This window comes from Cnephaeus nilssonii (genome assembly GCF_951640355.1).
Source record: "Cnephaeus nilssonii genome assembly, chromosome: 7".
In the NCBI taxonomy this organism is placed as follows: domain Eukaryota; kingdom Metazoa; phylum Chordata; class Mammalia; order Chiroptera; family Vespertilionidae; genus Cnephaeus; species Cnephaeus nilssonii.
The window spans coordinates 37,977,668-37,990,821 of record NC_137078.1 but is presented as its reverse complement, the minus strand read 5'-3'; the positions used below and the strand labels follow the sequence as shown (position 1 = coordinate 37,990,821).

The 13,154-nt window shown below is 39.2% G+C and overlaps 1 protein-coding gene and 1 long non-coding RNA gene across 2 annotated transcripts in view; one reads left to right on the top strand and one right to left on the bottom strand.

The window, feature by feature from the left end:
- LOC307103129 overlaps positions 1-11,693 on the bottom strand; it is a 38,417-nt gene extending 26,724 nt beyond the window's left edge. Inside the window, exon 1 of the long non-coding RNA XR_013813784.1 lies at positions 6,241-11,693. This is a non-coding gene — a long non-coding RNA (uncharacterized lncRNA). The remainder of the gene's footprint in view (positions 1-6,240) is intronic.
- The window catches only part of PKN2 (protein kinase N2), a 142,098-nt gene continuing 133,916 nt past the window's right edge, over positions 4,973-13,154 (top strand). Inside the window, exon 1 of the mRNA XM_079777089.1 lies at positions 4,973-6,029. Within this exon, the coding sequence (XP_079633215.1) occupies positions 5,982-6,029 (48 nt within the window). The 5' untranslated portion in view covers positions 4,973-5,981. The remainder of the gene's footprint in view (positions 6,030-13,154) is intronic.

The following is a 13,154-nucleotide window of genomic DNA, read 5'->3' as shown; positions in this document are numbered from 1 at the left end:
CTTCAAATACATAAAATTCAAAATGTTACCATTCATTTGATTATGTACCAAGCTTGGAAAATGGTGTTTTCTGAAATCCCTTTCAGAAGAACATGTACATTTTGAGGAGAAATTTCTAAACAATCTTATTTGGGATAACACTTGAGAATCAGAAGAATCTAAGTATGGTTAAACTGTGACAGCCTGGAAAAGGAGCAGAATTTCTTGTTAATCTACTGAGAGTGGAAAAAGAGAGGTAGTCCCAGATTCAGGATAAAAAGCATATACTGTATAGTGTGACCCCTCTTAAATCTTTGGTACCAAGTTAATGAATTCATGAATTCTTGAGGAGAGTTGGTATGAGCTTTAGGTCTATATCAATATGGATACTGTGAATTGTCCATCAGTAGGGAAGTGTTTGTGGCGGGAGAGAAAAGGAGGCAAGCATGTGTAAATAACCCCATCAGAGAATCAGAAAAACTGGATTAGGGAAAACAGGCTCTTGACTTTAGAGCCTACAAAAGTGGGCATTCAAGGCAAGCTTACCTAATTTTCTGAGGGACAGAGAGTCCCTAGATGAGTTATCCTAAAATATTTCTGTAATACATATAGAACCACACACACACACACACACACACACACACACACACACACACACACACAATATCTACTCATAAGACACACCCTACTAGGCCACATAAGATTCATGTAACCTCACTAGAGGCTTTAAGTCTAGCAGGAGAACAAGATATGTTACAAGACTCTACAAGGAAATGTAAGTACACAAATAGATTTATCAACAAAATGCTGTGAGAAGGTTCATACCAGGTTTAATATATACTTATTGTTTATAATTTGTATGTTGGCTGGTGTTAGAATCTTTTGGGAATAATAGACAGGCTAGAGAAGGAGTCATTGAGAGAGAAGACAGCACTAAATAAATAGTGTTGCTGGTCCTACTTATTTTTACCCTATAGTCAGAATTGTGGTGTTACTCTGATGATTCTTACTTTGGTTGAATGGCTTTGTTAGAGCTGCTTGCTTATGAACACACACACACACACACACACACACACACACACACACACACACACACACCAATTTGCTTAAACAAAAGGAAAGATTATGGGAACACAGAGAATCTAAGAAGAAACACAGTATAGAGTAGCTGAACTTCCCACAGATTAGAACCAGCAAATGCTGAAACATCAAGAACCAATTCTGCTATATTTCTTCCACCATCCTGGGAGAAATAGTTTCTCATCTCTGCTTTTCTTTGCACATTAGCAGAGCCTTTTATCTTTTCTTTTCCTTCTGCCATGATAATGGCAATATCCCAGATAGAGACTCTCTGTTAGCCTGAATACAGAGTGAAGAAGACATGGAGCAGAGCTGTGGGCATGTTGCATGAGATAAGCAAACCTTATTGTAGGGCACTGAGATTTTTGGAATCATTTGTTACTCATCATAACCTATCCTATCCTAACTGATACACATGGTTTATAAGTTCTTGCTTATTGCTCCATCTCTTTGCTATAGCCCCACTAGCCTTTCAGTACTTATACAATACTCCCTCCCATTTTAGATTATTTACCTGTTATTCTGTCTCCTTGGAAAGTCTTTGACACATGTTTTGCCCAGTTAACATTTACTCCCCAGTGAGATCTCAACTTACCTGTGAAGTACTCAGGAAAGGATTGCCTGACCTGTATTCAAAGCCCCCTGAATCCACCTTCTTTGTCATTATATCTCCTTAACTAAACTATAAATTCCATGAAGACAGAGATCAGGTATGCCTTGATCAGCACTATATTCTCAGTGACAGGAAGGAAGAACTTTTTTCTTTTCCAAAGAGTAGATTTTTCTGCATCTTTGTACACACGGCAGAAAATGGCCATTCTAGCCCTAGAACCGTAACACCTCACACTGCAGGGCCACCAGTTAATCAACATTCCAGTGTTCTGTTTCCAGATTTCTGGAAACAGAATTTTGTTGGCTTGGAGATGTTCTATCATGGTCCACCCCCAGGTTACTGAATTTCTAGGTCAATCAGAATCAACATGGCTACAGAGACCTGTTCTCTGAGAATAGGGGCAATTCTCAGAGAAGGGGATGTGGGCTGAGAAGACATCGCAAAAAAAATATCTGCTAGTCACAACTAGTTTACTTTTCTGTGTTCTTGAATTTTTTTTTTAACTATCTTCTTCTCAAAATTATCCTCATACAGCACACAAAGGGACACTCCCTACAAGGGATTTCTTAAATAAGAAAAGAGTAATCAAGTAGTTCTGATTCTGTCTCCCTGAATTCGGCCTCTCCTTTGGCAGTCTGTGGCTTTGATTATCACTGCTATTTCACTTAGGAGTATGGCGTTACTCTTTTTTTAACACTAACATCAAAACAACAACAAGACCAAAAATTATCTTCCTTCAATACTCCAAAAATGCTTTTGGGATAAGCTAAAATTGGAAAAAACAACAACACCCACTTTACTAATATTAAGGAAGGAAAATTAAAAAAATCAAGGCAATAGAAACAGTTTGGTTCACAAAGTAAAGTTTTTTGACCCTTTCCCTATTTATATAGTTCTTATCATCTAAATATCTGAAAGTCTGTTTCTCACCAATAACAGAAAACAAAAATAATGAAATCCAACTCTACTAGGATTTTTCCTATAACATTTTCATTTTAAAATGAAAAATACAAGATAACACTTTCTATCAAATTTTTGTTAATTGAAACTATATATGTTTGGTAATTTCTAATTCTTAAAGACCTTTAAAATCGCTATGAAAAAAAGTTTAAAGGTGCCTGCATAACTAGTGATACAATCCAGATATATTTGAGGTCTTTAACTTCTTATATGGACCTGTGTAAAAAAACCTTTCATCTGTTTTATTGGTAATATAAATTAGAACATAACTTCAGCTGAACTACACTTAGGATTCCCTAAAAACACTTGCAAATAGGGACTGAATACAACTCATCTGAATCAACACGATATGAGTTTCCATGAAAACTTTTTCAAGTGTGCTTCATTCTGATAAGTATGTTCCACGTACTACTACTTCCCCTTACCTTGGCCCTGAACAGAGACTATGAGATGGGTAGTAGTTTTTAGCTTAAATTAAACTAATTACTGTTTAAACCATTACATTTTCCAAATTATCAAGCAGTTTTCATTTTGTCTTGGTCTCCCTTTTGTATTATACTACTTTTCCCAGCATAACTGATCTCAGAAATAATTCTTATAACTTTAAAAACTTTTATTTTTGTTGTTTACATTTACATGTGATATATACAATTAAAATTATCAATACTTGTCTTAGCACTAGAAATATGTAAAATTTGAAGTGTTTTTCTATGGTAAAAATTTTGAGGGGGTATATAATGTTTTGAGTTCCGTTTAAATGAGGATTCTATTTTAAAGTACTTATAGCGGCATGGTCTAGGTCAGTGGTCAGCAAACTCATTAGTCAACAGAGCCAAATATCAACAGTACAACGATTGAAATTTCTTTTGAGAGCTGAAAACCGACTTCTGGGCATGGGCACGAAGTTTCAATCGCACTGTATGTGTGCGCCCGCACGTGGTATTTTGTGGAAGAGCCACACTCAAGGGGCCAAAGAGCCGCATGTGGCTTGCGAGCCGAAGTTTGCCGACCACTGGTCTAGGTTAAAAGAAACACAGGACTGGCAATTAGATGTAGGTTCTAGGCTCCATTTCTGCCACTAAATTGCCATGCTCCTAATTAGCTAAGTAAATTACGCTTCCCCCCCCCTTACTTATAAGAATTAGACTAAAACTCCATGGTGCTAAAAACTTGAATGTTTTCTGTATTGTATCTAAATTTATTTTTAAAAAGAATACCCATTGACTGTATTTCTCAATCCTTACAGGTCATTTTAAATTCCATCGTTGTTAAGCACCTACTATGTGCATGCCAGCAATATTAAATCAATTCTGGAATAAGGAAAGGCAAAAAATAAGCAAAATACATTTGCATGCATTTAATGCCACAGAATTGTACACTTATAATTGTTAAGATGGTAAGTTTTGTTATGTATATTTTATCACATGCAGTGCTCCCCTAACATTTCATTCCTACCATTTAAAACTGCATTATCGAAACAGATTGGTTTGGACATCAGTCTGTTTCTCTAAAGGACTCAACCACTCCAGGGACAAGAACTCTTTCGTAATCCTAGCTGTTAACTCCAGGGCCTTAGAACACTCACTGTCTGGCTCTTAATTACCAGGGAGGACATTTATAATCTGGCTTTTCCAAGAGTTGTTATTTCATATATTTTAATTACTCAACCAAGGCAATGCATTAAACATATAAATAGCTGTAAAACTTTTGAAATACACACCAGAAAAATTCTTTTTCACATGTCATGAGTAGGAGTTCAGAAAATCTGGTCACAGAAGTCTAGACCTTCAACAAATGTTTGTCAAATTAATGCATGAGACTTGAGAAGACAAAAAGATAAACATTAAATCCCAGCATCAGTCCAACAGATCTTACACAGAGTGTAAGACAAGTACATAATGGTATACATACTTCTTAAGAAGTACCACAACTAAGCCTTTATTGAAGTAGCTATCTAATGAATCCCTATCACTTTCTCCAAGCAGCTTTTAACAAAGCCATTGTATTTCAGCCTCAGGTAATCTAAAGGTAGGCAGTTGCCTAGAATAATATCTATTCAGTGCTCAGACAAAACAAAAGCTACCTGCTGGAAACTTGATTGGCATTCCTGAATACTATACAGTCATTTTTTAAAAAAACAAAACAAAACACCAAAAACCTAAATTTACACTATTTAGCTATATGTCACTAACAGGCTAGCTTGGATGTTTACGACACCAAGGAGAGTTGGCTTTTTCCCATTCCTGGCTCTTATCCCGCCCCCGCCTCCTTCAGTTTAAATTCAGCTAAAACAGTTCAAGAAGCCAGCTCATTAAATCCTAAATTCTGTGGAGTCCCACCGACACAACCCTAATTCAGCGCTTGGGAAAAGATCTCTCTCAAAAAGACGGCGCTTTCAAAGTTGCCCGATACCGCGAGCGGCTGCTCTGTTTCTTAAAAAGTGCAGACCACACCCCAGCTGGGCCCCGTGCACCTCACTGGTCCAAAGGCGCGCGGGGGAGGGGGAGGGGGCAAAAAAGCATGATTAACAAACAGCTGGGGTGGATGGGGGGCAGGGGAATAATCTATACAGCTTGAGTTCCGAAACTCTTCGGCTTGTGGAAGTTAGAAAGGGGACCGTTTAGGTTCATCAAGAAACGAGAAAGTCGGCTGGTGGGGAGAAAGCAAACAAAATACAGCGAGTAGGCTCCGAGCTCCGGCGCTCCCAACGGGAGCCGTGGAACCAAGCAAGAGCACGGGCGCGTTTTCTTCTTCCTCTTCCCGCCGCCCGAGACGCGAGCCCAGCGCGCTCCTCTCCTTCTCACCCCGTCCGGGTCCGCAGGCAGGCCCCCCACTCGGGTCGAGGCCGCTCCGCCCCACGCGGGGCCCCCTCCGCCCCACCTTTCCCGCCAGGCGCGAAGCAGCGACCCCCCCGGCCGTCACGTGTCCTGGCAGCCGCCAAGTGAGGCCGCTTTTGCGACGCAGTGACAGCTAAATGGTGCGACAGGAGGAGCTTACAGCCGCGGCCGCTGCGCCCCGCAACGCGAGGCGAGAGGCGGCTCCAGGCGTCGCCCGGAGGGAGCGACTGGGCGGACGGAGTCGGCGCGGGAGGGCGGCGGCGGCGGCGGGCCGGCGGCGAGGGGGAGCCCGCTATGAGTGCCCTCGCTCCCCGCCGCTCTCCATGAACCGGGCGAACTAAGCCGCGCCGCCAGCAGGGGCTGCGCCTCCATGAATCCCTAAGTTTTTTTGTGTGTGTTTTTCCCTTTCTCTCTCCGCTCCTCACCCCCCCCACCCCCTCCCCGGTCCCGTCCCGCCTTCTCCCTCCGCGAGCGGCGGTCGCGTCCAGGTGCGGAGTCCAGAGCGGAGTGCAATGGCGTCCAACCCCGAACGGGGGGAGATCCTGCTCACGGAGCTCCAGGTAAGGGCCGCGGCCCGGGTGCGGGCGGCGCTGGCGGGGGGCCGAGGGGGAAACCTGGCGCGGGGTCGGGGGGCCCATGGAAACCCTGCGGCCGCCGCGCCCCTAGCCCGCTAAGTGCGGGAACTCGGGGATGTCTCTCGGGAGCCGCTTCCTTCGGGAGCCGGACCCTCCCCCGCCCAGTGCCCGGTTCGCCACTGCTTTAATCACCTACCCGAGGGACCCCATCTCTGCCTGCGGCCGCCGTCCGCTCTCTCCCGGCCCCGGGCGGCCCGCTCCCCGCCCCCTCCCGGGTGTCAGAGCGGTGGGCTGCCGCCCCGCCGCCCCCTCCCTCCCTCCCTCGGCCGCTCGGCCCCGCCCCGCCCGCGCCCGCTCTCCGCTGCTCCAGCTCCTTTGAATGACTCCCAAGCTGTTTTCTCGTCCCTCCCCTTCCCCTCCGACTTCGCACAAAGAGCGCCCCCATAACTTCCAGCCCCCAGACAACTTTGTGTGTGTGTGTGTGGTTTGTTTTTTTTAAAAAACGTGTCTTGCTAAAGGCTGGCTTGACTTCACCAACCTCTTCAGGTGACTGGATTTCTTTTCTCTTAATTCGGGGGCTACGTTTTTTTCTTCCTATTTTTACCGAGTGATATATGGGATCCCCCTTCTCAGCGACTCCCGTGCTCAGATTCGGAAGCTTAGATGCTGTTGCTTTTCAGACTTTCATTTTCCCTCCCGTTGGAACGCCGGAGAAAAAGCTACAGAAGTTGTTTACAAATGAGAAAGCAGTCGACTAAGGGAAAATGCTAAGGCACACAGGAGATGAGAACAAATTGGGTCCCTTAATTAAGTCCGTGTCCAGTAGCAATATTATTGTTTCCTATTTCCAGCTACATATTTGACCATGTAGGCACGGTTTTTGTTTTTAGGTCTCTCACACTACCCTGTTGGATTTAGTTTTCATTACTTTGGAGTTTTCCAGAGATGTTTACATCTGGATTAAAATTTCATGCCTGTTTTTTGACTTAAACTTATTTGGATTTGTTTTTAATATAGTCTATAGACTTCTAAGAGAAGAAAAAAAATGTTATATTTCTTTAGTGCGTTGGACAGTTAAGACTGAGTTTAGACACTGAAGGATTGATTCTTGATGTCAAAATTACTGCAACTGCTTCTAATTTTTTTTTTGCCTTTCAAGTGTATTTTTCAATAGATCTCTGCATAAGTAAGGTGTAAGTGCAAGATGTAAGTTTGAAAGTATTATTATAATACTTGATATTTCCTCCACAGAAATAGAGATTTCAGCAAGATATACCAACGAACTGTTGCAAACTTGGAATCCTCTGGAAATGCAAAGCTGAATTTCGTATAATTGAATATGTTGCTATATAGTATTTTAATTATTCTTAGCTTTTTATAAGGAGGTCTTACAGCATACCACATTTGCGAAATGAATGAAATTTATTGTTTTATTAATTTACATGAGCTTTTAAAATGAAGTTTGTTGAGGCACAATCGGAAATGCATTCCATTGCCTAATCTTGAAATATGAATAGATTCCTATTCAGGGGAAAAAAAGACAACACATGAAAACGACAGGAGCATTTTTCTTTGAATGGAGTGGCTTCAGAATTATATAATATTTGGCATCCTAATTTGTATTTTATAGACAGTTGGTATGAAAGACACTGGGCCTGAAAACATTTTTATGTGTATTAACATAACGTTTGGGAACTTTTAATAATATCAGTTTTGACAATAACAAGGAAGCAAGTTAGAGAAATAAGAAATTTTAAATATGACTGTTTTAAAAATGGGACCAAAGTAAGGAAACATCTAAAGTTAGTTAGTCTTTAGTTTAAATAAACTAAAATGTAACCCAGAAAAAGAATAGTTTTTATTAAGTGTTACCTTATAGGTTGTCATATATACCCAGGGCATTTTTCTTAGTGTATTTCACTCCCATTTCTAATGCATTTGAACTGTATCATGTTTATTAAAATAACTGAGATTAATTATATCAGCACTTAAGATAAATGGTGATAAAATTTGTCTCACCGGGCACTTCCATCTATTCAAACATTTTATTATTTCATTGGGTCAAGAAACTAGTCTATAGTAACTAAATATTTATCAAACTTGCTAGTAGAACCAATTTTTTTAAATGCTTCTAAGTTGGAATTTATTTAAATTAAAAGGTCATTTAGTATGAAGATCTTAATGTTTCTCTGCCAAGCTATTTTAAGTATTTAAATGGTAATTTATGTCCCAAGTTTGAAGATTTATGTTTAGTAGTTAAAAACTGCTACTTTGCCATATCTTGTCTCAGGAATACTTGTTTCACTCTGAAAGTACGTGTTCCCTACTTTTAATGAAATTGATGTTTATTTGGGAACATTATATATTTAACATTTTCAAATTATTTTTCAAATTATATTGCAGAATTTGCAATACTTTAGTACTTGAACTGGAGTTGGATTATTGATAACCTTTGGTTGTAGGAAGACAAAGAAAATCTAAAACCACAGTACTTTGTCTTGTTAATTACTATAATATTTCTATGTAATAATGTTTACACACAAACTTTGATGTCTAGAGACTTCAGAGTGTAAGGAAGAACATTTATTTACTGTAGTAAAAATTAAAATAGGCTATTTAGAAATACAAAATTAATTGATAATTTCTTTTTTTTTAAATTTGAAATGTAGTAGGAAACTTAATCAGTTTTGTGAGGCCAAAGAAGTTAAAAGTTTATTTTCAAGGAAACTGGATTAATGAAAACTATATAAGGAATCTCAAAATGAAAATGTTGGCAAATTTTATAGAATTCAGACCCAAATATTAACATACTAATAAAGTTACCTTGTCAATTAATGGAGTTTCATCTCCATCAAAATGCCTGATAAAGTGCTGGGAATCTGAAGTTCTTTTCTCAGCAGAATTTATTTAGTAGAGGTGACTTGCTCAAGTGGAGGTTGAAGTAGTTAGCCTTAAATTATAGAGATTTCATTTAAAGAAACATTTATTGAGTACCTACTAAAGCCTTGTTGAAGGATATAAAAATGACAAGATATGGTTTTTACTTTATAGAAGAGAGTAAAACAATAACATTTATTGATTATTTGCTGTATGTCAGACATTGTACTTGGTATCCTATATACCAGTACACCTTATTCTTTACAACAGTCCAGTAAGGTGGGTGGGTAATATTTCTATTTTATGGATCAAGAAATTAAGTTCAGGGATGCTCCACAGTTGCATTGTAACTCTGAGTTTGAATTCAGATCTATATGTTTGCCCACTACACTATTCTTTAAGCTGCCACAGTTCTGTGGGTCCATAAATGTTTTGCATTCCAATGTGGTAGATGTGTAAACTTTCTAAAAATTGGCCAAACATATAATTAACCAGAGTTAACTTTAATATAAACTTCAGACTACTTGTTAGACACCTCTATAACAAGGGGAAATGATTTTCACATTCTGTTTGGTAGTCTGTAATTTGGCAGTGCTTTATTATGGTGAATAGGTGTGATGTTCTACAAGGAATAACAGTACCAATAAGTTTTTGCAGGTTTTTTTCACTTAAAAATTATTGATTCTGATGAAAGTTGTTAAATGTTTGCCCAAAACCTTCTAAAGATTTTACATTTCTCTGTAGACTATTCATAAGATAAACGTAGCTTTAAAAATTTAAGCTTATGTATAGCTAAGCTATGTATTTGGCATTTAGTAGATACTCAGTACATTGATGAGAAGACATCAGTTTTCACCTAGGATGAGAAATGTCTTGACTGTTCTAAGAGAACTTGATTATAATCATTGACATAAGAAATTACTTTGTTGTTGTTTTTTAATTTACATTTCTAATCTTGTCTCAAAAAACACTCCCTTGACAAGTTCAAAAGGGATTTATGCTCTAGTTATATTACATCTACATACAGCACATTGCTATTTTATCTTTTTTTTTTATTATTGATTTTTTACAGAGAGGAAGAGAGAGGGAGGGATAGAGAGTTAGAAACATCGATGAGAGAGAAACATCAATCAGCTGCCTCCTGCACACCCCCCACTGGGGATGTGCCCGCAACCAAGGTACATGCCCCTGACCGGAATCGAACCTGGGACCCTTGAGTCCGCAGGCCGACGCTCTATCCACTGAGCCAAACCGGCCTCGGCTATTTTATCTTTTGATGGGAAATTGGGAAGTGGCATATAATTTTGCAGTGATGCTGGAAAGGACTCTGTGTTGGGAGGATTGAAATTTCCAGGTGTGTTGCGGGAATGGAGTATGAGAAAGTAGGCAGGATGGGTAAGATAGATTTTACAATTTTTTCAAGTTATAAAAGTGATGCATGTTCTTTGTAGAAAATTTGGAAAATGTAGGAAGCACACAAAAAAAGAAAACGTGCTCATAGTTCTCACTATGAGAACTATCTCAGAGATAACTGACAAACTTTTCCAATTTATAAGCCCCATAATTGAGTCTGTTTCCCCCTTTCCTTTTTTATTGAGATATATTTAATATACTAAATTGTGTAATTTTAAAATGTTCAACATATTGAGTTGATTTTTTCCTCCCTTTATCTCATTTACTTACTAGAATTTTAAAAGAGAAATGAGGTTCACAGAGTTTTAAGATATGAATAGCTATAGGTTGAAAATTTTTTTGCCACTAGTTATAGATAAGCAGATCTAAGTAGCTTTGTTGACTTTTTTTTTAATCTCAAAATGTTTTGATTGTGAGTCAGTACTCTGAGATATAGTTAAGAAGAAAAACAAGTGGTGAGTACAGTATGGGCTTAGTAATAGACAATGATACATAGCATAGACTCTGAACAATAAATTAGTATGATATGGTTTTCAGCTTAGATTTGATTCTTGCTACTCTTAAAGAAATCTGCATACTTTATTAAATAAGGCATATCTTTAAATAAATTCTCAATTTTTTATTGACTACATAGGTAAACATCTCTGCTGAAACTAGTGTTACAAAGTGATGACTCTAAAATGGATCATGTTTTTCTGTCGTTTCTAATTAGTATAATAGATATTAGTTCTAGTCTCCTACAACTCCTACTATTCCTGTTTAATCAATGTTTAAATAAAGATAGGTAGGGGCACCTTCTAGGCATTCTCTGTTTATTCCAGGGCTTTGCATCTGATTCCTTGAGTTCTCCTTTTCTGCTTTTCAAATTTGGCAACAGTTAATTTTCATGCCTTTTATCAGCTTATTCCTATGTGTTACACTTTCAAACAAATGGGAAGAGTGGAGTAGTTTATAGAGGTGAAAATAATGTTGCTTCCAGAAGCATAAATGATATTTGAATACAATAGTTAATTCTGCATCATTTCCTAGGTAAATGTGTTGTGTTGAACAATTGTCAATGTCTACTCAATTTCAAAAACCAATTTTATTCTAATTAGAGTATGAAAAAATCATATGACATTTAATATTAACTTTTGATATACAGCAGAGTTCAAACTTGGCAGCAAAGTTAGAAAATTAAAAACTAGTTAAAAGCTTTAAAAAGATACTTAAAATTTTAAATAGGAAAAACATACTAATGAAAAAATAACTTCTAATAGAAAAGCAGAATAGAGAGTACTTATTTTGACACACTCAGTTTCTCTTATTTTTATCTAATGAAACCTTACTTGAAACTAGCTGTATTGTCACATTCAGTTTTTCACAAACAAAAAATTTGTGTAACATTATGTACATAAATATTGTCTATTAAAAAATAAAGAACAGAAAAGCCTAGGAGGAGTGTATTTGATGATAATAAATACCTTAGATTGGAAGGTAAATATTAGTGTGATATTATGAAGATAAATTGATACACAAGAATTACTTAATATATACCATTACTGGGATTTATCTATTTTAGAAACTTGGCAGTGATTACTTTTTTCTAATTGATTAAGCTTTATCGTCCTGGCTTACAAAGACCTTAATTTATTGGAAAGTTGTTATGGTGGCAGCATTTGGAATTTATTTTAGATATAGAAGACAAATTTACCACCCAATACATGTGGTGAATAACATATCTTTAAACATTAATCATATTGTTTTACCTTTCCTATAATTATTAGCTTAGTAAATATCTACAGAAGTACTTGTTATGCCTGTTTCAGAATTTTTACTGAACAAATTTCATAACATTTTTGGATTTTTTTTCTTTTATTAAACCTTAGGTACACTGCATTGGATTAATCATTATCTATCATTATAATAAGCACCCATGGACATCCATTCCCCATCTCCCTCCAAAAGCTAGGAACTTAACCTACATATGGTTTTTCTCCTTTTCATCTCCCTTTTGTCAACCTTTCGTCAACCAATCTAATCATCATCTTAAATTTTATGTTCATTGTCTTGTTGCCTCACACGGTAGGTGAATGCCCAACTTTAGGAGATGATGTCTAGCTCCCAATGTGGTTGAGCCAATTTATATTCATAGTAGAGACCCAGTGCACAAAATTTGTGCACTGGGGATGTGTGTGGGGTGTGTGTGTGGGGGGGTGTGTGTCCCTCAGCCTGGCCAGCGCCCTCTTGCAGTCTGGGATCCCTCATGGGATGTCTGACTGCCGGCTTAGGCCCGATCCCCGGCAGTCGGACATCCCTCTCGCAATCTGGGATCCCTTGCTCCTTACCACCCGCCTGCTCACTCCGTACCGCTCGGTTTGCTGCTCCTTAGCAGCAGGCTCCTTACTGCTCAGCTCACTGCTCCTTAGTGCTGCCATGGGGGTGGAAGAGGCTCCCGTCACTGCCACTGAGATCGCCAGCCGTGAGCCTGGCTTCTGGCTGAGCGGCTGCTCCCCCTGTGGGAGCGCACTGACCACTAGGGGGCAGCTCCTGCATTGAGCATCTGCCCCTTGTGGTCAGTGTGCATCATAGCGACCAGTCGTTTTGGTCATTCTGCCATAGCGGTCGCTCAGACTTTTATTATCTAGACTAGGAGCCCAGCGTGCAATTCACGTGGCGCCACCCACCCTTGAGTCGCCGGTTCAGCCCTGCCTCCCTTGAAGCAACTGCAGCCGCTGCTGATCAGGCCCTCCCCCAGCGCAGGAGCGCGGAGGCCCCTGCCGCCTCACCCCCGACGCTGCGCGTGCAACCTCCTCCTGTCCAGCTGACCCATTATGGTGT